Source organism: Leucoraja erinacea, chromosome 26, assembly GCF_028641065.1.
Source record: "Leucoraja erinacea ecotype New England chromosome 26, Leri_hhj_1, whole genome shotgun sequence".
NCBI lineage: Eukaryota > Metazoa > Chordata > Chondrichthyes > Rajiformes > Rajidae > Leucoraja > Leucoraja erinaceus.
Genome location: NC_073402.1, coordinates 20,027,698 through 20,055,297, shown reverse-complemented (window position 1 = coordinate 20,055,297; position 27,600 = coordinate 20,027,698). Strand labels below are relative to the sequence as shown.

The 27,600-nt window shown below is 42.5% G+C and overlaps 1 protein-coding gene across 1 annotated transcript in view; it reads right to left on the bottom strand.

Annotated features, from left to right (window-relative positions):
• Positions 1 to 2,907: 2,907 nt before the first annotated feature.
• clic4 (chloride intracellular channel 4) overlaps positions 2,908 to 27,600 on the bottom strand; it is a 103,428-nt gene continuing 78,735 nt past the window's right edge. Inside the window, exons 4-6 of the mRNA XM_055656318.1 lie at positions 13,575 to 13,681; positions 7,090 to 7,271; positions 2,908 to 4,228 (exon numbers count right to left, since the gene is read on the bottom strand). Coding sequence (XP_055512293.1) covers positions 4,064 to 4,228; positions 7,090 to 7,271; positions 13,575 to 13,681 — 454 coding nt within the window. The 3' untranslated portion in view covers positions 2,908 to 4,063. The remainder of the gene's footprint in view (positions 4,229 to 7,089; positions 7,272 to 13,574; positions 13,682 to 27,600) is intronic.

Below are 27,600 nucleotides of genomic sequence, written 5' to 3'. Positions count from 1 at the left end.
CTCATCAATTCAAAAGGAAAGGAAGCTACCTATTTACCACAGAAGAGAGCTGGAGAGATTTCCTTTAATTCAGTAGAATGGTTAAATACAGTCACCATATGCAATTCCTTCACCAAGCAAACTCCCAGTGAGACTATTCTTCTTCCATCTACTTCCTCTCCCAGCCAACAGAGCCAATGGTTACTTCATATCAGCTCAGAACTAAAATGATCCAGAGAAGAAAACCTTATTTGTTCACGAGTGGTCTGCAAGTATTTGTACAGAGCTCAAATCACATTTAATCCAATTATTTGCAATAATACACCCTGCGTAAACATAGCCAGATTTGTGTGGGGATTAACAAACTGGAATCTGCATTGAAGCCAACTATTGGTGTTTACAAAAGGCCAGAACAAATAGACAAGGGATATTTATTGAAACATGAGAAAGCCGAACCAAAAAGTTACAAAACCACATGAACAGGAGATGCACAACATCCAGTTATCAAATGTAAATGACTTTTAGACAATGTAAGCAAATTCACTACATACTTCATGCCAATAGCTCTTCCTGTGACTTTATTTTTTAGTACTCACAGATCATTGCAAATATTCTGAAATTATACATTTGTTACCTTTTGACACCAGACACCAACAAATCAATTTTCAGTATTTCAGTTTAAAACAGATGCACATTTCCTCATCCTTGCATGTGTTGCAAGAGTGACCCACAAGCCTACCTCATCTGTATGACATCAATTGATTGATCAATCAATCTGTTTAATACTCTAGTTTAAAGAGACAGTGATATTTTTCAGGGTGAATTGGGCAGTTTAAATGGTTTACAACTGGGGAATGCACATTAACAATGGTGCACCACAATATACATTTTTTTTTTAAAACAACCACGTTATAAGTATATAATTTTTCATAATAAAATGGAGTGTTGAATGAAATTATCATAGTGAGAATTATCCCATTTTACAAAATACAAGCAATTGTATATCATATAAAATCTGAATAATAAATTTACTGAAACATGGAGGTATGCCAAAACAAATATAATAATCTACATGTGCTCCCTTACCAGCAGTTGCAGATAAATTCAGCTTGAATCATTGCACGTTGTCACCTCATGAGAAACTCACTCTGTTAGTTTGCTTGCTGACCCATTTGATGATTGCAGGTGGGGTGGGGTGGGGTAATAACAATCAGGTGAGACCCATTATTTAATTGACTGCATGGTTCTTTGCAGATTTGTTCGCTGGGAAATTCATCTCACATGAACTGTTTTCCTTAAGGAAACCGATCCACAATTCAGTAACTCTGATATCAAGGGAAAATAAAATATATTACTGGCATTAAATGAGAAAATGCAGTTGTACGGTTAACACCAACAGGAAATGTTCTGATCTGTGTAGTTACAGAAGAAAAGCTGCTGTTTGTTTTCTACTGCTTGTTATTTGAGCAAAATGTATATTCTTCAGTGTTCTCCAAAGTGCCAAGTAGATGAAATACACTGAGTTTTGCATCAGTTGACCATGCTGGCCATCAATCACCCATTCCCACTAGTTCTGCGTTATCTCACTTTTGCATCCTAGGGGCAATTTACAGCAGCCCATTAACCTGCTAACCTGCACGTCTTTGGAATGTGGGAGGAAACCAGAGCACCCGGAGAATACCCACGTGGTCACAGGGAGAATGTACAAACTCTCTACAGACAGGACCCGAGGTCAGGATCGAACCTGGGCACTATGAGAAAGCAGTTCTACCACCTGTGCCACTGAGCTGTCCCAGTTCTGCACATAAACTGGGAAAAAATGATCTGGCATTTTACATGACTATCATTTGTGTTCAAGAATATGAGAGTTTTGCAATAATAATAATGTGGTGTAACTCCATTACTAATGCATTTCATATAGTTTATTTTATAATGCTGCAACTATCACTTTGGCCAGTATTTAAACCATTATGAGTAATTTTGTTTTTATTCGTGTTTAAAGTCACCACTGGGATAAGAATAATATGGTATCAAGTGGAACTTGTTTATAGGTTGGAAGATGACAGCTTGGTTTTTAATCATCCATAATCACAAATGAATCGCCTTAAATCAACACGTCACCCTGAAACAATTTCAGATGAAACCTATCTTTACAGATCACAACTTCATCCCTAAGTCTCCATTGGTTAAACAGCCTGTAGGTGGTAAAGTACAAGGAATTACTTTAGCAATGAGATCATCGACAATGGAAATTCTCTCATTTTATACTTCAAATCAGTCATAGATTTCATGTAATTCACACATACAGTGATGCTGCGTGTTTTGCTGCAGATAAGGAGAAAGAAAATATGGCAAAGAAACTTGAATGTTTCTTGCAAGATATCCCTGACCCGCACATTCTGTGAAGCAACAGAGCCCACAGTGGAGAGAGAACCGCTTAGAACTTCACAATTTGTCTATCTCCCACGAGAATATCCAAAATACGAATAGCATCAGCTGTTTTTTGTGCAGGAAAAGGAAAGATATATCCTATAGATCTATATCGGTGAGACCAAGCGGAGGTTGGGCGATCGTTTCGCCGAACACCTCCGCTCGGTCCGCAATAACCAAGCTGACCTCCCGGTGGCTCAGCACTTCAACTCCCCCTCCCACTCCGTCTCCGACCTCTCTGTCCTGGGTCTCCTCCATGGCCACAGCGAGCAGCACCGGAAATTGGAGGAACAGCACCTCATATTCCGTTTGGGTAGTCTGCATCCCGGGGGCATGAACATCGAATTCTCCCAATTTTGTTAGTCCTTGCTGTCTCCTCCCCTTCCTCAGCCCCCCTGCTGTCTCCTCCCATCCCCCAGCCTTCGGGCTCCTCCTCCTTTTCCCTTTCTTGTCCCCGCCCACCCCCGCCCCCGATCAGTCTGAAGAAGGGTTTCGGCCCGAAATGTTGCCTATTTCCTTCGCTCCATAGACGCTGCTGCACCCGCTGAGTTTCTCCAGCTTTTTTGTGTAACCTTCGATTCTCCAGCATCTGCAGTTCCCTCTTAAACACAAGATATATCCTCACAAGTTGAGGTTATTCATTGAATTTGCCTGCATGGATTCAAATAAACCAATCTCTTTTGAAATTACGTGAGTACATGGAGAGAGAAATCCAGTTGTTTCTATTTTAGCCCTTTAAGACTAACTTTCGCTTGAAAAAATCTTACAAAAGATCCCATAAACTCCAAAGTTGCATGGCCCACTCCGCCACTCATGACTACGTTTTACTTCAAAGTTGATTTCATTCCATTTCTGATTTACCTGGCCCTTACAGCAACTATATGATTCCACGGAAACGGATTCTTCTGTTAACTTATCAAAATATCAGTAAGACTGAAGAAAAGAAAGAAAACATCAAAACAGTTACGAATTAAATTTAATAGTGGGGCAAGTGAAGCTCATGAGTAGTCAATCAACCACAAATTAGAGGATTGTTGCAGCATTATAGATATATTAATAAAATAAATCCATAGAATACTGTTATAATATTTTGTGACTTAATGTGTATATCCTTCATAATACCTATGCCAGGGCTTTCAAGTTACTTGCTTGATGAAAGGTGATTACACTTAGGCATTTGTGATAACTGCTGTGAACTTAACAAGTTAGGCACTGCAAACTGTTAATTTTTGAGGCCAAGATTGGTTTGTAATATCTATATTTAAATGTGATCAAAATTGACTGTAAGATAAACAAAGTCATTTTGCTATTTTTGACGTAGCTGATAGAATGACCATTCACAGTGCAAGGTCTTACAGGCACAGCTTCCTATAATAACAATGTCACACGGAAAATCGACTCCTTCTTGCGTATCAATCACCTTATTGTTATGATCACCGGAGCAATCGCTGGCTTGCCTGGCAGGAACATTGAAAGCCCTTCCTAAAATATGTATATATAAAAAAATGTAAAAACTGAGATACCTGAAGTTATAATCCAATAAAAGATATAAAATTATATCTGACAACTTGCCATACCATGCAATAAAAGGAAAGCATTGTCTATTAACAAAAGCTTTTCTGTTAGTTGGTGCTTGTGCTGGCCCTGCTGGTCATTACTTGCTGAGGCGTTTTGCAACATCCGCATAAGCAATTTCGATTTCTTTGTCTCCAGGGCAGGTGTTTGTGAATTCATCCCTGGTGTAAGCGTTCTGCAGGTACCGCCAAATTCCCGTCATGTACTTTGGAATGTCAAAGTTCCGATATTTCTTTGTTACAACCTAAAAAGGAAAAAATTGCATTGACATGTTGCCTTGTCATGGATTGCAGGTACTCTAATCATTGCGTAAAACGTACAACAGTACAGCGCAGGAACAGATCCTTGAGCTCAGTGTCCGCGCCAAACATGATAAGTTCATAAGACATCGGAGCAGAATTAGGCCTTTCGACCCATCGGGTCTTCTCCACCATTCAACCATGGCTGATCAATCTTTCCCTCTCAAACCCATTCTCCGGCCTTCTCCCCATAAAATTTGACACCCTTACTAATCAAGAACCTACCAATCTCTGCTTTAAAAGTACCCAAAGACTTGGCCTCCACAGCCTTCTGATGCCAGGTTAACCTAATCCTCTCTGCCTGCACTTGATCAATATCCCTTCAATCCCTGCATGTCCATGTTTTCAAGAGAGAGTTAGATTTAGCTCTTAGAGCTAAGGGAATCAAGGGATGCCATGGTCATATTGAATGGCGGTGCTGGCTCAAAGGGCCGAATGACCTACTCCTGCACCTACTTTTCTATGTTTCTACTTAAAAAATGTCCTGAATAAACAAATGATTATGATTTCAGTTGTAATAAAACTCATGGATAGTAGGTGAACATTCAACCTTTCGAAGAGATGCCAGTTTATGATAGAGGAAGTAGTAACAAGTTCAGAAGGTATAGGAGTAGAATTAGGCCATTGGCCCATCTAGTTTACTCCCCCATTCAATCATGGGTGATCTCAGCCTCCTAATCCCATTTTCCTGCCTTCTCCCCATAACCCTCGACACCCGTTCTAATCAAGAACTGGTCTACCTCTGCCTTATATTGTGGCTCTCTCTGCCTCTGCTTGGTCAGTCCCATCCCTGACAGTTCTCTTCCCCAAGGGCAGCTTTCCACTGAGAAAACGTGTGATTATAAAATCCCAGAACAACACGTGCCCCCCCCTACCCTCCTGCCCCCCCCCTCCTGCAAGTGTGAATAGACTGCTGTACCTCCAAAGCAGCTTTTGCAGCTGGTGGGGGAAACCAGAAAGCTCATCAGCTGTCATTGCAGTCACTGGAATTGAAGCTTCTTGAATGAGCCAGCAGAAATATAGGCCGTGTATGGGAGCGGGGAAGGAGGTGGCAGGTGCTGCCATTAACCTGCTGCCCCCATCCTTATAACCAGCAGTGGCGGCAGCTTTTGTGCAGTTCATAAGTTAATTAGTGATAGGAGTGATAGGAGTGGAATTATGCCATCAAGTCTACTCCACCATTCAATCATGGCCGATCTATCTCTCCCTCCAAACCCCATTCTCCCCATAACCTCTGACACCTGTACTAACCAAGAATCTATCTATCTCTGCCTTAAAAACATCTACTTGGCCTCCACAGTCTTCTGTGGCAAAGAATTCCACAGATTCACCACCCTCTGACTAAAGAAATTTCTCCTCATCTCATTCCTAAAAGAACGTCCTTTAATTCTGAGGCTATGGCCTCGTGTCCTAGACTCTCCAACTAGTGGAAACATCCTCGCCCCCATCCACTCTATCCAAGGCTTTCACTATTCTGTATGTTTTAATGAGGTCGGCCCAGTGCCGACAAATGTTCATCATAGCTTAACCTACTCATTCCTGGGATCATTCTTGTAAACCAGTTGTTGTTAATGTGGCTTTGACAAGTAAATGCATTGCCTCTTTTAGCTGGTGCATGCTGCAGTTACGCTACACCGATCGTAGAACTAATTGCTTGGTGATAATGGAATGCCAAGTATGCATTCTCCGTTCTGGGTAATGCCAAGTTTCAAGAGTATTTAATTGCCATTTATACTGGGACCAAAACAATGATTTTTTTTATTTGCTGCAGCTTTATAGGCACATCAAGCACAACAACACAACAAATAAATACACAATAAATCATCGGCTATTCTCAATAAAGCTGACCATTACAGTGCAAGCCAAGGTACAAGGTGCAACCTTAGTACTGATAAGACTTTTGAAGGTAGAAACAAGGAAATGCAGATGCTGATGTACAAAAAAAGGCACAAAGTGCTGGAGTAACTCAACGGGTCCGGCAGCATCTCTGGAGAACTTGGCTCCAGGGAGAACATGGATCCAGCGATGCTGCCTGACCCGCTGAGTTATTCCAGGAATTTGTGCCTTTTTAAGATTTTTGAATGTTCTTCAAACTAAGATCATCTCGGTTTTGGTGCATATTCCATTTTACACCTCAACTGTGCTTTGTAGATGGGGGGAACGTCAGGAAGTGTGTAACTCAGCACCGGATACCAAGCCTCAAACATGCCCTTGCAGTCATCATAATTTTGTGGCCTATACATTTTGGTCAATGGTGATCCGCAAGTTGTTGACCACAGGGCATTCAGCGATGGTAACATCTCTTTCACAAATCACTTTAGCTGAGTCTTTCAAGCATTTTTGGTTTTGCTTTTGTTTCGGATATTGAGCTTCAGCATTTTGGTTATTTTTCCTCACCTAGTGCTGCCTGCTCACCTCCAATGGTAATTTGCAGAGCCAAAAGAATCCTCTCGTAATATAATCAGGGTCCAATATCTTGTTTGGGGGGAGATGAACAGGAAGCCAATGGTTACCCTCCTGGCTACACCTACCAGGGTCAAACAACAAAGACAGCTTTCTGCCCAGATCATGGTACAGAAAAGGAGAAAGAGAAATCTTTCTTGTTAAACTCAGTTTATGTTATGAGTGTGCAAGAGCAGTGGTGCCAAGTTCTACTGCAGTTCTGAAGTTAAACAAAAAACGGGGCCAGACTGTACTGCCAAAGCCATTTGCCAGGTTATGTGTTAGGTTGACTGGCCCATTCTGCAGGGGTCCAGATGTTTCTGCTTGTTCGGATTTGCACACAATGAAAAACAATTCATCGTACCTTGACAATGTGAAGTTTGGGGAGCAAATTACAGTCTGCTAGTGTCATCTCATTTCCATCCAGGAACTTGCGGCTGGAGGCTTTGATATCCTCCATGCTGTCAGCATCAATCTCTTCGGGAAGGGCTGTGTTCAGATACTCATCCAACTTCTGCAGGGTTTTTAGCAGGCTTTTCTCCAGAGCTGAAAAACAAAACAAATGCAGTGCATTCCAACTAAACATATGCAACCAATAGATTTAAAAAAAAAGACTCGTTCAGTTACACAATGTGGAAGCAAAACCTTCGGCCCATTTCCCCACCAAATCCTATTCCGCACCAATCATTGATCACACATTTGCACTAATTCCATTGCATTCTCCCCATCAATTTCCTCAGATTCTACCACTCACCACACATTAGGGGCAATTTCTAGTGGCCAATTCATGTGCCGAAAATCACACATTTTTGGATGTGGGAGTAAACCAGGGCACTCAGAGGAAACCCACGCTCCACATGGTCAAAGGAACAATATGCAAACACCCTGAAGTCAAGATTGAACCCTGGTCGCCAGAGCTGTGATGCAGCCATTCTATCAGAGACCCAGCACGGTGGTGCAATAGGTGGCATGGTGCCGCAGCGGTAGAGTTGCTACCTCAGAGCACCAGAGACCCAGGTTCGATCCTGACTACAGGTCCTGTCTGTACAGAGTTTGTACATTCTCCCCGTGACCGAGGTAGGAATGTGGGGTTAAGTTTACATTCAGATCAGGCATGATCTTACTAAATAATGTCGCATGTTTAAGAAAGAACTGCAGATGCTGGAAAAATCAAAGGTGAACAAAAATGCTGGAGAAACTCAGCGGGTGAGGCAGCATCTATGAAGCGAAGGAATAGGCGACGTTTCGGGTCGAGAGCCTTCTGGGGACAAGTACCTGGGGGGTGGATGACTCCTGCTCCTTATTTGCATATTTGCATGATGATCATATGTAAAAATAACATGGTGCAGCAGTGACTATCTGTAATTGGGCCTGAATACTGCTACAGCACCAAAGGTTCCCCAATGAGAATAAAAAATGGCACAGTTTGTGATAGTGCTCCTGGTGCACAATCTCGCCCTTCATTACACAGCTCATCACGTTGTCCTCCTGTAATGCCTCTCCTTCATTATCATTAAAACTATTGCAGGAGGCTACACTCATACACAATTGCATTTGGTGCATTTTCAATAACCTCCAGCTAAATCTTTGGGGAGCTCTTCAGTCCTGGCACACTGCCAATGCGTTTTCAACCTTGCTTCTCTTAAGGACTTTGAGACCCTTCCTCCATTGTAAATGCACAATATTAATTAAAGTTGTTGATGAAAATAACACAGACTGAAATTCAGGCTATCGTTGATAGAAATGGAGAAAATATTATAAATGTAGATTAAGGCAGGCATATCCATAGTTGAAAATAGTTATTGTACCAGGCAGATTTTGACAAATTGAGTTTAACAAAATATTTTAACTGTCTGCGTGTATAGCATAATAATGTCGTGGTAGAGTTGCTGCCTTACAGCGCCAGAGACCCAGGTTCAATCCCGACTACGTGCTGTCTGTATGGAGCGTGTATGATCCCCTTGTGACCACGTGGGTTTTCCGCAGATGTGCCAGTGTCCTCCCACACTCCAAAGACGTACAGGTTTGCAGTTTAATTAGCTTAGGTAAAATTGTAAATGAACCCTAGTGTATTGGATAGCATTAGTATGCGGGATGATCGCTGGTCGGCGCGGACTACAGTGTTTCCACTCTGATTTACATTCTTCCCTGGCATTATTAAGACAAATACTAAACTTGAACACCATGTAACAAGGGATCCAGAGCAACACAACATTTAAAGACGTGTGTGTGTGCGTGCGTGTGTGTGCGCGCGCGTGTGTGTGTGCGCGCGCGCGCGTGTGTGTGTGTGTGTGTGAAAAATGAAAAACATTTTGCATTGGCTGTTTGCATTCAATCCAGATTCAATGTCAGGGTGAGGTTTCAGCACAAACACGGTAAAATGCTGGAATTGACTATAAGATGTAAGATTGGTCAACTCATTACTGAAATTACTCCTGATGGTTTAGCGAACTGAATGCTCCACACTTATTATAATCATGCAAAATAATCTCTTTTATACTGCTGACATCGGTGAATTTATCCTGTCAAGCATTACTGGGCTATTTTAAGACAGGTTTCATAGAGATTACATCCAAGGCATTCATCATGATGGCGGTGAAACATATTTCACTAAAACAGTAATTTGCTGCTTTTTCTGGTGCAGTTCCTATTGATTGAATATCATGGTGTACAGAAATGATCAAATATGGAATATGGCCTTGAAAACTACTTTGCTTAAGTGCAGTATGAAATGATAATGTAAGGCATTTTGCAGGCAAGCATAATCTTTGAATGATCAAAAGCAAGATGATTTTTCTCACTCCCACTATCCAGCAATGAATGCAGGGAGGGGTGAGAGTCAGTCTAAACCTGCAGATTTTGATCTGATATAAAAAATATATTCACCATTTACATTTAGCAATGTAAGATTTGAGTTCAAAAGTATAATTGTATTTATCAAAATCTGGTGAGGCGATCTCAGTCCGCCAGATTCTTAGGTCAGACTATATTATCAAAGAGTAAATATCTTTAAACATGGGGATACATTCTTTATGTTATTTGTGGAGTCCTCCAAGAGCAAAGAATGAACAGAAGATTATTAGAAAGCGCTTAATCCCAGTGAGATGGTACAAATATGCCAAGATTTCATTATTGTGTGTAACACTGCTGCAATATGTCGGTGCTCATTTTTAATCTGATAATGTTCCTTCAGATTATTAAAACATATATATTTGTATAGAATTTATTGTATAGAGTGATACAGATACAGTGTGGAAACAGGACCTTCGGCCCAACTGCTACACTAGTCCCACCTGCCTGCGTTTGGTCCATATCCCTCCAAACTTGTTCTATCCATGCACCTGTCTAACTGTTCCTTAAACGTTGGGATTGTCTTAGCCTCAACTACCTCCTCTGGCAGTTTATCCCACACACCCACCACTATTTGCGTGAAAAAGTTACCCCTCAGATTCCTATTAAATCTTTTCCCCTTCAGCTTGAACCTACGTCCTCTGGTCCTTGATTCCCCTACTCTGGGCAAGAGACTGTGTGCATCTGTGTTCAGGATTTATGTTCAGGACTCACACTGGGCTCCAACATTACTGGGGCTAGGGAAGGTTTTGGATGGTTCCCGCCCATTAACTGTCCACCATGATTTATATCCAACTGATGTAGGCCTGTACTGCTTTGTTCTAATTCACTGATCATGGGTGCTTGTCGCTCTGGCTCCTGCGTACACTTTCAGCTGTGAGATCTCAAGAGGAAGCCAAGGTAGATGATCTACCCAGCACTTTAGACTAAACATAACTATGGACGTTTCAGCCTCGTGTTTACCACCCATAACTTGATCCTTGCCTACACTGGCAATGATCCTAAATTATTTTCAATAGACAATAAACAATAGACAATCGGTACAGGAGTACCCTTCGAACCAGCACTGCCATTCAATGCGATCATGGCTGATCATCCACTTTCAGTACCCCATTCCTGCCTTCTCCACATATCTCCTGACTCCGCTATCTTTAAATTATCTATCTAACTCTCTCTTGAAAGTATCCAGAGAGCTAGCCTCCAATGCCCACTGAGGCAGATAATTCCACAGACTCACAACTCTTTGTGTGAAAAAGTGTTTCCTCATCTCCATCTAAATGGCTTACCCCTTATTCTTAAACTGTGGCTCCTGGTTCTGGACTCCCCCAACATTGGGAACATGTTTCCTGCCGCTAATGTGTCCAAACCCTTAATAATATTTTATGTTTCAATAAGATCCCCTCTCATCCGTCTAAATTCCAGAGTATACAAGCCCAGCCGCTTTCATTCTCTCAGCATATGACAGTCCCGCCATCCTGGGAATTAACCTTGTAAACCTACGCTGCACTCTCTCAATAACAAGAATGTCCTTCCCCAAATTTGGAGATCAAACCTGCACACAATACTCCAGTTGTGGTCTCACTAGGGCCCTGTACAACTGCAGGATGACCTCTATACTCCTATACTCAACTCCTCTTGTTATGAAGGCCAACATGCCATTCGCTTTCTTTACCGCCTGCTGTACCTGCATGCTTACTTTCATTGACATGAACAAGGACCCCAGATCCTGTTGTACTTCCCCTTTTCGCAACTTGACACCATTTAGATAATAATCTGCCTTCCTGTATTTGCTACCAAAGTGGATAACCTCACATGTATCCACATTAAACTGCATCTGCCATGCAGTTTAATGTGGATTTCCTTCTGTCATCTGTTTAATTGTCTACACCCATTCATTACTAGGTGTGAGAGGACTTCAGATGAATCCATTGATGTGGGGTTCGCTTAACTTTGTTCATTTCATGCTGATGTTCCTGCTTAGCTGCTGCATGGATAGGCACACCTGCTACAGGGAGGGTGGTGAGAAAGAGGTGCCTCATGTTGCTTCATGCACTACCTGCTGCAAACCGGTCTACCAGCTCTTGGCTGGTTGGGTCTCTGGTAGTATTACCAACCATTCTTGATGAAGGGCATTAATACACCCCAGTCAGAGTAAATTCAGTCTTTTTGATACTTCTAATGCTTCTTCTAAGTCTGTGGCAATCTGGTGGAAACTTTAGTGCCCATGTTTGACCTGATATTGTGCTACTTCATGTAGTCATGCAACATGAAAGAGACCCTTCGTAGTAACATGCTGACCACGATGCCCCAACTACACTAGTCCCACCTGCCCATTCAATCCAACTATCCTTTCTTGCTCCCTGCTGTACCGTTACCTATTCAGTTCACTGACTCTTCTGTCATCACCTTCCATACTGACTTCCAGTCTTCCACCTGCCCTCAGTCCTGCATTGGATCATATCCCCTGTGGCAATCTAGATTAAACCCAGCCGTTTAGCACTAGCAAACCTGCCTGTCAGCATTGCAAATTCAATGCATACCTTCCCACCCGTACAACCAACATGTTACTTCCAATGAAAGAGAAGACACAAAGTGCTCAGAGGGTAACTCAGAATAACTCATGAAGGTCAGGCAGCATCAATGGAGAACATGGATAGGTGACGTTTCAGGTCGGGATCCTTTTTCAGCTTACAATTGCTGACCATCGATAAATCGATTCACACTAGTCCTGTGTTATTCCACGTTACTCCCCACATACTAGGAGCAATTTTAGAGGCCAATTGACCTACAAACCTAGACATCTTTGGAATATATGAGGGAACCGGAGCACCCAGAAGAAACCCACGCAATCACAGGGAGAACATTCAAACTCCACACAGACAGCACCCAAGGTCAGGATCAAACCTGGGTATCTGGTGCTGTGAGACAGCAGGTCTAACAACTGTGCCACTGTGCCACCCAACTTAGTTGGCCAAAGAGACTGTGAAAGTGCTGTATGACTCAGATCATCACAGTTGCTTCTTTGCTGCATGGCACATCACTGGTTCTGCTACATTTACTGATACATTTACTTTTTTCTTTCAGTTTAGGATGGGAAGTCACAAGATTTGGAAATTGTCAATGGGAGGACTGGTGATTAAATATCAATCGTGTTAAAGTTTCGTATTTGAACAGGATACAAGAACAATTTGTCACCAAAAAATGCAATCCTTGCTTAAGGCTGTGACATTCCACAACTCCCTCTCATTTGAACTTTCCTTGCCTTAATTACATCAACATTTGTATGTTTAATGCTTCTTTGAAGTGGCCCCTTGTTTATTCTTAGTGCAGAATGCAATATTTTTAAGTCTTCATACATTCCTGTTATGTTGAAATCAAGAGACATTGCACAATCCTTCACTCAAAGATCTTTTCCCAGAATCTCAGTTCTGTGGATCACTTCACTTTCCCACTTTTTCCTTCCTACAGCCTTAAACATAGAAACATAGAAAATAGGCGCAGGAGTAGGCCATTCGGCCCTTCGAGCCAGCACCGGCGTGCAAGATGATCATGGGTGACCATCCCAAATCGGTACCCCATTCCTACTTTCTCCCCATATCCATTGATTCCATTAGCCCTAAGAGCTATATCTAACTCTCTCTAGAATACATCAAACTTTAAATATCAGGCTACCAACACTTAATCATGGCCCCTTCATTTATTCTGGCTTAGAATTTTCTTGCAACTCTGTTTCCCAACCCCTTCTTCAAAGATTGAACTTCAACTTGGCTGGATACAAGGTCCCAAATATACTCTACAGAGAGGACAACATTAATCTGTAAACAATATGCGCGATAGGACCCACACACTCATTACAGCACAAAGTGAATCCTCATCAAGAATACATTCGGCCAGTTTACTGAAAGAATATGTTCCGTGCTTCCAATTCAGAATGTATTATATCCTGAATTGGAAGCAGTACTTGAAGGATCACTACTGCCCTTCTAACAAACAGTTTACCTTCATTAGCTTCTGGCTTGGAGTTTTTGATGAAAGCCGAGAATTTTGCAAAGATATCATTCCCGGCTGTGTTGGATTCTGGGTGTTTTGTGCCGAGCTTCAAGTACCTAGGAACAAAATGAATATTGAATAATAAATTAAAAAACAGAACCATTTTACTTCTTCTTCTTATCGATTACACATACAAGATTAGTTGTTCAGCCAGAGCTGAACACACTTCTCATCAACTTCATACAATGATGTCTGTCTTGTCGCTTCTCGTGCATCTTGTGCGTGGTGGTGGAAAGATTGCTGGAAAAAAGGCCGCGACGTGAACGCTCTTTCCTTGACCCCACCATTTTACTGTTGTGGGATGGATTTAATCCACAATCACTTTCATTGATGGTGTAACAAATAGTATTACCACTCCATAGTTCCAACGGCCCAGGTTCTATCCTGACCTCGAGTGCTATCTTTGTGGAGTTTGTGCTTTCTTCCTCTGACCATAGGTGTCTATCCCAGGCCCTGTTTCCTCCTATGTTTTAAAGTCATGCTGGTTGTATTGTTATTTAGTTTCCCTTGCAGTAAAGGGCCTGGTAGGTGGACTGGAGCGATCAGACCATTACAAAAATAAAACTCAATAGCGTGCAATAAAACAAAGTAACAGGTTAAAGACCAAGAACCTGGTCAAAGGCCAGATATTCATGAAGAAGGGGAAGTAATGATGTGAAGTTCTGGTGAGGGAAATTTAGAATTCAGGGTGTCCAGTGGTTAATGTCAAGATACACATGAAGGCAGAATTAGAGGGGTAGGGTCACTTTGAAGGGTTTCAAGGCTGGAGAAGGCTATGGATCTGCAAGACCACTAAGGAATGTGAAAGCAATGAAGGAAATGTTAAAATTAAGGTCTTGACTAATCAGGAACCGCTCTGGTCAGCAAGAGTATGAGCAATAAATGAATGAAACTTAATCCAATTTAAAGTAATCAATGGGATTGGACTTGTGACAATGAACTCATTACAACTTGCATGACAACCATATATCAACCACAATTTTAGTAGACAATCAAGGAAACCCTTTATATTTTCTGTCTAGAAGGTGGAGAGATAACATGGAAAGCTGCAATAATGAGTATCGATACATTCACAGGCAGTTCCATTCTCACAAAACAATAATGTTTAATTGGACAACATCACCACATGTGCATGATCTATCTATTCAGTAAGATTGCTTTTGAATTACCTTCCTTAAATATTCAGCATTCCACTATTAACCACAGAGCCACAATTCTTATTTCTTTCCACTATTAATATTTCACACCATTGATTGAATGATGGAAGGAACTACGGGATAGCAAGTGCCGTTAAGTCTCTTGGTTAAATGACATGAAATAAACATGCAATTACAGGTCAGACAGCATCTGTGGAAAATGAAGCAAAATGAATTTGTTAACAAATTCTGACCTGCTGAGTTCACCTAGCAGTTTGTTTTTTGCTGCAGATTATAACATTTGATGGGTTGATGACACATTATATTTTTGTCTTTCTGCTGATTCTGGGTATTTCAGTTTTTATTATAGATTTCCATAATCTGCAGTAGCCGACTTTTGGATGGAGCAACATGTAATGTTCTTCTTCTGCTGTCGGGCACTGCTGCAACATCTCTTTGATCGGTATAAAGCAAATTTCACAAAAGGTTGCTGCTCCTATTCTTACATGCAGTTAATATGCATGGAGCTCTCAGCCCTCTTCCAAGTAGGTGTGCTCAAATCAGCGTATGCAAAGCAGATACTAGCTTACAGCCTAGATTTATTGAATATTTATTTCTCTAACTTCAAGTAACCCATGCATCCCCTCTTTCCCCATCCCTCCCCCAACCTGGTTGTCGTCCTAGTTTTATTGTTGTCCTGTTGAGTTCCGCTGTCTGTGTAACTCTGTCTGTTATCACCTTTCCCACAGCCAACAATAGCCTTTTGTGTTGCCCACATTTCCTTGATTATCAATGCTTTTTGCATATCTTCCATTCATTTCTCCTAAGAACCATCCACATCTCTCATTCCCCTTTCCCCTGACTCTTAAGGGCTTGTCCCACTTGGTAATTTTTTCAGCGACTGCCGGCATCACTGACTGAAGTATCAGGTCACCAAAAATAACACGGCGTGACGTATGACGCGGCGGTGATGTGGCGTTATGACGTACGACGCGCGGTGTTTTTTCAAGTGTCGCAACATTTTCTTAGTCGCAGCTGGATTTTGAAATGTTCAAAATCTTTTGGTGACACTGATATGTCGCCGGCAGTCACCGAAAAAATGGCCAAGTGGGACATGCCCTTTAGTCTGAAGAAGGGTCTCGAAACGTCACTTATTCCTTTTCTCCAGAGATGCTGCCTGTCCCACTGAGTTACGCCAGCTTTTTGTGTCTGTCTTCGGTTTAAACCAGCATCTGCAGTTCTTCCCTGCACTAGTTTAGTTTAGTTTAGAGTTACAGCCTGGAAACAGGCCCTTCGGCCCACCGAGTCTGCACCAACCAACAAACACCCATACATTAGCTCTATCCTGTACACTAGTGACAATTTACAGAAGCCAATTAACCTATAAACATGTACATCTTTGTAACGTGGGAGGAAACTGGAGCAGCCCAGAGAAAGCCCATGTGGTCACAGCGAGTACTGGGAGATTACCACAGACAGTGGGCATGGGGACAATAGTTAAAAAATGCATTATGGACTCCCTGAAGGAACAAAATATATTGTTTTTCATAACCTCGTGATATGCGAACAAGGTGTCAGTAAGCTTTTCTCTCCACTGTCAAAAGTTAGTTTGAGATTTAGATTTAAAATGCTTTAAACATATTGTTTGAGGGGCTTTCTTTTTCTCAATTGTATACCAGGGATTTTTATTGACCTGTACCCCAAATAGTTTAGTAAATTTAATGACGAGATGTTGTGACCTATAGGCCAGGTTGATCACAGGAGTCATTCCTGTTTGTTCCAGAAAGATGGTCTTGGCTTGAATCCCCTGCTAGCTCTCACAAAGTGAGCGAAGTACTAATCCAGAATTCCAACTACTGTCTCAAGAAAACAGATTGGAAACGTCAGGCATTCTGTCATTCAATATATTCCGCAGAATATCTTATGAGGCCTCTATCAGATCTGACCTATTACATACTAATAAAAAATGTCTCACATTCATTCCCCGAATGTGAAAGCTATTGAAAGCACATCCCAAAACCCCTTCAAAAACACTGACCATATTTTTAACAGGAGGATTATAGTGGCACATTATTCATTCTGCTGCTGCACACACACCATCTGTTTCTGATAGATTTGCATACTGCAGCTTCACTGATATTAATATTGCAGATTCAGTGCCAGCACCAACAAGATCATCACCATTGAGAATGCTCTCAAAAATGTAATTACCTGAGAATGAAACTCAAAAACACGATGGCTCAAAGGATTAAAACGATTGCATGAGGCTGTCACCACTGTATGACGCAAATCTTCCAATTCAGCATTAAGAGTCTCAAAATAAGAAAACCCTGCTGCACTTTTTACCTTAGAATGAATTGCAGGCTCTTTGCAAAAATCAATAGAAGTTTCCAAATTTAATTCACATTGAACTTCTGGAGATGTCTCTGTTAAGACATCTTCCTGACAGTACCATCCACACCCCTCCCCCTCCCTCTCCCCAAGCAGCAATAGTTGGATTAGGGATTTAAATTCAACTGCATACATTGTCTTCCGATCAATATAATTCTGTAATTTTGAAAGTGATATGACTCAGCTGCAACATTGTACATCTCCAAATCTAGGGACGACTTGATTAAGTGCAGTTGCTTTGAGAAATTCTAAACTACTTAGATCAATTGGTTCAGTTGAGTTTAGAGATACTGCGTGGAAACAGGCCCTTCGGCCCATCGAGTCCCCGCCGACCAGCGATCCCTGTATTGTCCCACACACTAGGGACAATTTACAATCTTTACCAAAGCCAATTAACCTACAAATCTGTACGTCTTTGGACTGTGAGAGGAAACCAGAGCACCCGGGGAATACCACCCGGTCATGGGGAGAATTACGTACAGACAGCACCTTAGCCAGGTTTCTTATCTTTAAGAATTAAAGCGTCCAAAGCTATATTTTCTATCAGATAATACAAACAAAACAAAAAAATCAGCCCTGAGGTTACTCCAGGCCTACCTCTTATTCTTAAACTGTGACCCCTGGTTCTGGACCTCCCAACTTTGGGAACATTTTTCCTGCATTTGGGCTGTCCAATCCCTTAAGAATTTTATATGTTTCTATAAGATCCCGTCTTGTCCATCTAAATTCCAGTGAATATAAGCCCAGTCGAACCATTCTTTCATCATATGTCAGTCCCGCCATCCCGGGAATTAACCTGGTATTAACATTGAATGGTGAGGCAGGCTGGAGGGACCATATGGCCCACTCCTGCTGCATTGTTCGTGTGTGTTCTTGGCAAACTGCAGGTGGAAACGGACATTCCCTGCAATGGACTGCAATCAGCTGGACTATTGCATTCCCTGTCCTTGAATTTAAGCAGACTCATTCTTGGACACAGTTCACAGGTACCGTGACTGGTTGATGTTTACCATCTTTAAATCATTATTATTTTCCCTGAAGTGAAATGGTAAAAAGCATAGAAACATAGAAACATAGAAATTAGGTGCAGGAGTAGGCCATTCGGCCCTTCGAGCCTGCACCGCCATTCAATATGATCATGGCTGATCATCCAACTCAGTATCCTGTACCTGCCTTCTCTCCATACCCTCTGATCCCCTTAGCCACAAGGGCCACATCTAACTCCCTCTTAAATATAGCCAATGAACTGGCCTCGACTACCCTCTGCGGCAGAGAGTTCCAGAGATTCACCACTCTCTGTGTTAAAAAAGTTCTTCTTATCTCGGTTTTAAAGGATTTCCCCCTTATCCTTAAGCTGTGACCCCTTGTCCTGGACTTCCCCAACATCAGGAGCAATCTTCCTGCATCTAGCCTGTCCAACCCCTTAAGAATTTTGTAAGTTTGTAAAACACAACTGCCGTGCTGAGAGTGTGATGCTATCTCTCCACAAATCTGAAAACAATTTAAGATTAGCACCAATTAATGTCCCGGGCAAACAACATCACTTCCATCCAAGTTCTGGAAACATGTATAAACAATGTTTAAAATAATCAAGTAGTAGCTTGATTTACTCATCCAATAACCAAAACAATGCTTACAACAATTAAACCAAGATGCTAATAAACTAAATATCCAATATTTCCACACCTGCATTCAATTATTGCTTAAATGCTTGATTATTAAGCATTAAGCATTAATAATTAAGCAATTATTGCTTAAATGGGTCTAGTTTTGATTATTTTTCATGACCAGATTTCAGTGGATACATTAACAATGATACATATATTGTGAATCATTTAGCATTTACATTTATGCTCAGTCTATTTTGTGGATTTGACAGAGATAGGCACCACGAGAAGATCCCACTCAACTTTAGACTTTACTTTAGCGACAAAGCATGGAAACAGGCCCTTCGGCCCACCGAGTCCGTGCGGACCAGCAATCCCCTTCCACTAGCACTATCCCACACAATGGGGACAATTTACAATTTTACCGAAGCCAATTAACATACAAACCTGCAAGTCTTTGGAGTGTGGGAGGAAACCGGAGCACCCAGAGAAAACCCTCACGGTCATGGAGAGAATGTACAAACTTTGTACAGACAGCACCCATAGTCAGGATCGAGCCCGGGTCTCTGGCACTGTAGGGGAGCAACTCTACCGCTGCACCCCTGTGCCAAAAATGCATAAAATTAAATGAAGACATATTAGTGTAATACATTTTTTCAAATCAAGATAATCGTAGCTCACAGACCAGTCCCAGAGAATGCTGAATCTCCAGAGATATTTCATTTAAATTAAACTTGCAAGCGGAAGTCACGTAAATGTAATTCCTGTTCCTCCTAAATTGTATTTTAGTGCTCAAATGGCTGTGGCATCATCCATCTGCACGGCACGGTGGTGCAGCGGTAACGTTGCTTCCTTACAGTGCTTATAGTGCCAGAAATCCAGGTTCGATCCTGGCTACGGGTGCTTGGCTATACAGAGTTTGTATGTTCTCCCAGTGGGTTTTCTCCGAGAACTTCAGTTTCCTCACACACACCAAAGATGTACAGGTTTGTAGATTAATTGGCTTGGTGTAAATGTAAAAATTGTCCCAAGCTGCCAATCACCACCCCCCCTGGACACTTATTATTATTTATTCAAATCATTTGCTATGTCGCTCTTCCAGGGAGATGCTAAATGCATTTCGTTGTCTCTGTACTGTACACTGACAATGACAATTATAATTGAATCTGAATCTGAATCTGAATCTGAATCTGAATCTAGTGTAAATGTGCGGGAATCGCTGGTCGAGGCGGGCTCAGTAGGCCAAAGGGCCAGTGTCCACGCTGTACCTCTAAACTAAAAACGAAACTATGGCAAGTACCACAGAAAAGCTAGCTGCTGTTGCAACCACGAGGAGAGGTATTGAAGCTAGGAAATAATTCAGTTGTCGGTTTGCTGTCAACTAATGCTGGCATTTGGCTGCGAGCCTCTGCATCAGCACTGCTTTGAGACCTACCCCTGTGGTGAGTCTGGCTCACAAAAGCCCAATTAAGAACACACAATATAAACAATTTAGAAATACAGATCTGGTTTTGGCAGATTCAGGGCAATCTGACCTCTGAGTGCCACGTATGAATAGGATGAAAGTTCCAGAATCCCGTGGCTTTGAGGGTTAGGGTCCTTTGATAACCTTTCCTGCAACTATTAAAACAACTAATTTTGTATTTGAAAAATCAAAATGTCCCAAATTGACCAAAGCAAAGATATATTTGCTCTGCAAAGCAAATATATATGTTGCAGTTGTATAAGACGTTTGGTAGACCACATTTAGACCGCTCGGTTCACAATAACCAACCTGATCTCCCGGTTGCTCAGCACTTCAACTCCCCCTCCCATTCCGAATCCAACCTTTCTGTCCTGGGCCTCCTCCATGGCCAGAGTGAGGACCGCCATAAATTGGAGGAACAGCACCGCATATTTCGCTTGGGCAGTTTGCACCCCAGCGGTATGAACATTGACATCTCTAATTTCAGGTAGTCCTTACTTTCTCCTCCCCTTCTCAGCCCTCCCTCAGCCCACTTGCCCCTCCCCTTCCTTTCTTCTTCCCGCCCCCCCCCCCCCCACATCTGTCTGAAGAAGGGTTTCAGCCCGAAACGTTGCCTATTTCCTTCGCTCCATAGATGCTGCCTCACCCGCTGAGTTTCTCCAGCATTTGTCTACCTTTAGAATATTGTGTTCAGTTCTGGGCACCATGTTATAGGAAAGATATTGTCAAGCTTGAAAGGGTTCAGAAAAGATTTATGAGGATGTTGCCAGGACTAGAGGGCGTGAGCTATAGGGAGAGGTTGAGTAGGTCAGGTCTCTACTCCATGGGGCACAGGAAGATGAGGGGTGATCTTATAGAGGTGTACAAAATCATGAGAGGAATAGATCGGGTAGATGCACAGAGTCTCTTGATCATAGAGGAATCGAGGACCAGAGGACAGGTTCAAGATGAAGGGGAAAAGATTTAATAGGAAACCAAGGGGTAACTTTTTCACATTAAGGATGGTGGGTGTATGGAACAAGCTGCCAGAGAAGGTAGATAGCTGGGACTATCCCATCGTTTAAGAAACAGTTAGACAGGTACATGGATAGGACAGGTTTGAAGGGATATGGATGAAGCGCAAGCAAATGGGACTAGTGTCGCTGCGCCAGTGCGGGCAAGTTGGGCTGAAGAGCTTGTTTCCACACTGTATGTCTATGACTATATCCAAACCCAACAGTGCATACATATACACTGCATCTTGCAAATGCTTTGCCCAATGCTGCTTATTAGCAGTCAGACACTTAATTCTTCACCTCCTTCCTGATTATCTCATTTTGCTTCGCTATTATCTCAACACATGCAATGCCAGAAAGCAAATGAGCACTAATAAGTCACACAATGAAGAATGGGCCAGGGAAGCTATCACTTTGGTTCCTTGCATTCTCACATGGAGCGAGCTCAATTAGAATCAAGAAATTCCATCTGTTTTTATCAACCAGGTCCTTTACCCTCATGTGTAGGAAGGAACTGCAGATGCTGGTTTACACCGAATATAAACACAAAATGCTGGAGTAACTCAGAGGGTCAGGCAGCATCACTGGAGAAAAGGAATAAGTGATGTTTCAGGTCGAGACCCTTCTGTGGGAAGGAACTGCAGATGGTGGTTCGACCCGAAATGTCTAGAACGGTCTTGACCCGAAACGTCATTATTCCTTTTCTCCAGAGATGCTGCCTGACCCGCTAAGTTACTCCGGCATTCTGTGTCTATCCTTTACCCACAAAACAGATCATAAGCTGAAGACGTAAGGTACACAAAATTGCTGGAGAAACTCAGCGGGTGCAGCAGCATCTATGGAGCGAAGGAAATAGGCGACGTTTCGGGTCGAAACCCTTCTTCAGACTGATGGGGGGTGGGGGGGAGAAGGAAGGAGTGTCTGAAGAAGGGTCTCGCCCCGAAACGTCACCCATTCCTTCTCTCCAGAGATGCTGCCTGTTCCACTGAGTTACTCCAGCTTTTTTTGTCTATCATAAGCTACCAACAGTTTTAGCATGGACCAAATTAGCAACAGCGACTGTGGTAGGCATCATCATTTTAAAGATGAGTTACACCCCAACTATAAAATGACAGTACAGTCAGGTGCAGGAGTTCATTAAGCATTACCTAACTGCTCCTTCAACAAATATAGTGTCTCTGTCAGTCCGAACATGATGTTCCCTTGGGATCTAGTTCTGCGTTCAAAATACAATCCAATGTACAGGAGAGTTATGATGTGCCAGCTCCTTTCCACATGTAAATAGTTTTAGTTTATATTTAGGCCTGTCCCACTTAGGTGATTTTTGGGTGTCATAGTCGTAGCAGGTCACCGAAAAACGGGCCTACAACAACTTACCATCTAGTCAACATCAAGCTACTGACAACCGGCGACTCATTAGGACATCCACCTACGTCAACCTACGTCCACCTGCAAAAAGCTATGAACAGGTAAGATAATTCAGTTGCCGGTGCTGCCTGCTGCCTGACCCACTCAATCACGGGACCACTTTGTGCCTTTTAAAAGTGATATAACTTTTATTTTATTTCCGTTGATTCAAGCCGACGGCACATTTATGAGTAACACATGGTGGACTGTCAAAGTCAACAGGCTTACAAGGTGGAACAGTGATGCCAAGCATTCGGGAAATATTAAAGTAATAACAAAAGTGGATTTACTTTCAAATTTCAACATTGACAGTTCACTTTCAAAATAACACTCGCTGGTCAGCCGACACCACTTTGCTACAAATATTTCAAACAGCTCAGAAAATGATATATATGTTTAAATTGATGATAACATTTGCTCTACGATACCCCTCGATCTTTAATTCAAGATCGACCCAGTCTAGAACGGTTGTGGTTTCCTTTGCTGTTGTGTTTGTGTGGAAATCAAACAGTGTGCTGAGTGTGGGCGGCATGGTGGTGCAGCGGTAGAGTTGCTGCATTACAGCACATGCAGCGCCAGAGACCCAGGTTTGATCCCGACTACAGGTGCTGTCGGTACGGAGTTTGTACGCTCTCCCCGTGACCTGCATGGGTTTTCTCCGAGATGTTCGGTTTCCTCCCACACTCCAAAGACGTACAGGTTTGTAGATTAATTGGCTTCAGTAAAATTGTAAATTGTCCCTCGTGTTCAGGATAGTGTGTGGGGATCGCTGGTCAGCGTGGGCTTGGTGGGTCGAAGTGTATATTTCTGCGCTGTGACTCTAAACTAAACCTAACGAAAAATAAACCTGTGACTCGCATCTCAAAACAAGCTGTCACAGAGAGAGACATGCAAACATTGTTGGAGCTGTATCCATTCTTATATCTTCATTCATTCATGGGCTGTGGGCTTTGCAGCGGTGCGGGCATTTAATTTGCCATCCCCAGCTACCAGGTAGCGGTTAGCTAACCGACAAATGTGCCAGGAATGGAGTTGCAACATTTTAACCTCATGAGGCTGAGGACAAGGAGATATTTTTTCCAAGTCAGGATGCTGTGTGTGCTTTGGAGAACGATGGTCCAGGTGGTGGTGATCCAAATTCCACCCCAAATGCACAATACAAGTGACAAAATATTTCTCCATCAAACCTCCTGAACCATCTGATTGTGTTCACTGCATTGGAGCAAACTATCTTGTTTTATTCCAGCAGTTTCAGCCAAATGAACTTTATCACATTCCAAATGTAACTTGGATATATTCCAGCACCACTCTCCTCTTTGGGAAAGAACATTTTTAATTGCTTGTGCATAAGTTCTCTGCAGAACCAGCTCAAATTCCATTTCCAATACAACACGTACTCCCCACACTCAGGATATGTAGCGCTTAATTGATGTCATAGCAATGTGTGTCACAATGACCAAACCTCATTAACCTCTTTTTGTCAGGAACCCTGTCGTTTCTCACTACGCTGGTCAAAATGTTTCTTTCTCCCCGAAGAAGAGAAAATAGGATTCTAATTCCACCGTAACTCATGACATCGAAATTTTAGGTATTGATTTCCAAATGCTGTTCAAAATCTCACTGTAAGGATTCTGTAATCTCCCTCTCTGTTCTCCTTGGTTAAAACAGCTTCAAATCCAATGATTACAGGGGCTCCAAGCACAAAGGTTCACCAGTGTCAAGCATAAAATATGTATCAATTAACTGTTCAGGTGCCAAAAGCCCAACAGAGCAACTTTTAGCCGTCCTCTCATCCATTCAAGCATCTGCGGAAAGAAGGAATGTGTAGTGGGAGGCCAGAAGTTTGGCAGAGATCTCTGGTGGAAACAAAAGTTTATATTCCAGCATTTTTGAACTTTGATCCCCACTTCTGGCATTCACAGTCCAAAGTTGAGAGGGGCCAGAGATTGCTGGAGAAAGTACGGGCCTGAGCAGAATAGAGAAACCCAGCCCAAAACTGTTACAGTGAAAATCTGTGATTGTTCTGTGAGCCTGCATAGACTCATTGGGCGAAACAGTCTCAGTCTACGTTGTAGGCCAATATGGAAAAGGGCATAGGGTGAATGTGAAAAAAAGATGTACACAAAATGCTGGACTAACTCAGCGGGACAGGCAGCATCCCAGGAGAGAAGGAATGGGTGACGTTTCGGGTCGAGACCCTTCTTCAGACTGATGTCAGAGGAGTGGGCGGTACAGAGATAAAATGGAGTCGGAGACAGTAAGACTGGTCAGAGAACTGGGATGGGGAAGGGGATGGAGAGATAGGAAAAGCAAGGGTTACTTGATGTTAGAGAAGTCAATGTTCATACCGCTGGGGTGTAAGCTGCCCACACGAAATAGGAGGTGCTGTTCTTCCAATTTGCGCTAGGCCTCACTCTGACAATGGAGGAGGCCCAGAACAAACAGGTCAGTGTGGGAATGGGAAGTGGAGTTAACTGAGCTGAGCAACTGGTGAAAAAAAGATCTATGTTGGAGAAGAAAGATACACACACACACACACACACACACAGAGGAGGGAAGTAAAACAGGAACACAGAAACTCAGGAAGGGGATAAATGAAAAATAACAATGAGCTGACAAAATTTTACATCGCAGGCAGAATAGTTGGTTTTAATGGTTAAAATTGATTAAGACAGAAATGTCGGTCCACAGGAACGCAGAAAGTGGATGAGACAAGATAACAGGAAAATCACAAGCGATAGATATGCATTCTGATCCCGTTAATCAGGAAAAAGTTCACGTTCTCCCCAAGGCTTTGTAATAATCAGGGGTAGACCTTCTCCATGAGAAATCTTCCATTTCAGGTCTTTTCTTCTGCTCTAGTATAAAGCAAATTGAATCTAAAAATGCTAAAAAATGGTAGACGTCACATTTGATGTCTACCCAGAAGTAGCAGCACCGATGTCTCAGAGTAACAGCCCATTCCTTCAGTAATGAATCATCTTGTGCTTGGGTGGGGAAGGGTGGTGAGATCAGGCCTCAAATAACGCTGTACATCTTAATGATTGAGACCGCAATCGTATGATATAATTGTGCAATGATCTACTCTAAGGGTGGTTACCTTGTGGTGGTGGTGAAGTTTGTGAGTGGCTAAGATTCTGAGAGCTAAGATTCTGGAGATATGATCCTGGCAGGCTCATCCATGACAGAGCATGACCCAAAAAGACCTCGATGACAGAAGAATGTAGGGGAAAAAAAAAAACTCAGATGTTGTTTTACAAAAAAAGATACAAAGTGCTGGCATTGCACCATCTCTGGAGAGTGTTAATAAGTAACATTTCTTCAGACTGAAGAAGGGTCCCAAACGGAAATGTCACCTATCCATGTTCTCCAGAGATGCAGCCTGACCCATTGAGTTAATCCAGCATGTTGTGTCTCTTTTTGCCTCAATGGTGGAACAGGCGGAGGATAGTTGATAGCCAGCAGGTGGAGCACCACAACAGCTGAGAGGGCGGAAGAAGGCTGCAGTCGGGAGGGACTCCCAACAGTTGTTGAGTTCATGCTCTTAGATCTGGGTCTGTCTCTGCCAAGGACCATCTGATGGCTGTCCGTGCACCAGTCACTCCATGTCACACACAATGATCTCCCTGGAGGATTAATATCTGTGACGCCAGGATCAGTCTCTTCAGCCATCACAAGACCCACAGAAAGGACCCAGCAGGACAACAATCATACTTTGAGTGATTTTTGATGACGATGAGTACAAAAGAGTCTTTACTTTCACTAGGATTGGGTCAAATGAGAAAGCCAACTCCAATAAGTCATTTCAGAGCCTCATTATAAAAAGATTGCACCTACTTACATCTCTGGTCATGATTGTTGCTTTGTGACCAATTTTCTAGGGACATTCTGCTGTCTGTGTGCAATTGAAAATCACCTACCCTCACAAACTGCTCACATGGCACAATTTGGACAAAAATGAATCACTTTTGTTTTGAAAAGATAACAAAGGGTTTGCTGATGTAGCTAGATAAAAATGAATGTCTCCATTGGCTGGTAAGTCGATACATAGAGGGTGAAACAGGAGTTGAAATCATGATCAACAATCTGTTCTGATGAAAGATCATCAATCTGAAACATTAATTCTGTTTCTATCTCCGCAGACGCCACCTGACATGCTGAGCACGTTCGAGGTTTTCCATTTAAAAATATATATAATTTAGATCATCTACAGTTATTTGCTCTAAAAATTCTCAATCTTGTTTTCAAATCTATCATCTAATCTCTTCTTATCTCTGACCTCTCCAGGCCTTATAAACCTCTGGGACGTCTGTAGTCCAGCAAATATTGACAATTGACTCAACCTCGAATTCAATGGTTCCTCAGTTGTTAAGCATGTTTTAAGGGCCTGTCCCACAGCGGCAACCTAATTGGCAAGTTTAGAAGAGTTTCCCTCGACTCATACTCGCAGCATGGTCGACACGAGGTCCTAGGTGGTCTTTGTAACTCTCCTTCATGCTCGAGAATAGTCCCCGCGTACTCGAGGCCTCAGCTAGGTCGCGGCGTATTTTCAACATGCTGACAAATGCCCACGAGTAAAAAAAAGCCATGGAAAAAATCGATATTCTTTTTACTCGTATGTTTAGTCAAAGCAGCTCGTAGTAGGTCGGCATGTTAGTCGTAGGTAATCGAGGGTAATCCCATTTCTCCCAAATCCCACCCCATCCACCATACTCCTCTCTCCCCTCCTAGAAATATTCATCTTCCATCCTTGAGCCCTTCCTTTCTCTATTGCCCCATCTTTCCCCTTCCCCATCTCTTTCCATCCATATCCCTCCCTCCAGCTTTACATTTCACTCCTCAACTCTCCTTATATGGATGCCCTTATGTCATCTTTTCATCTGCAGCCTTTCTCACTTACTCCATCCATTTGTCAACCAAAGCCCACTTACTTATATCCACCTAGCACCTTCCAGTCTTTGTTCCGCCCCCACC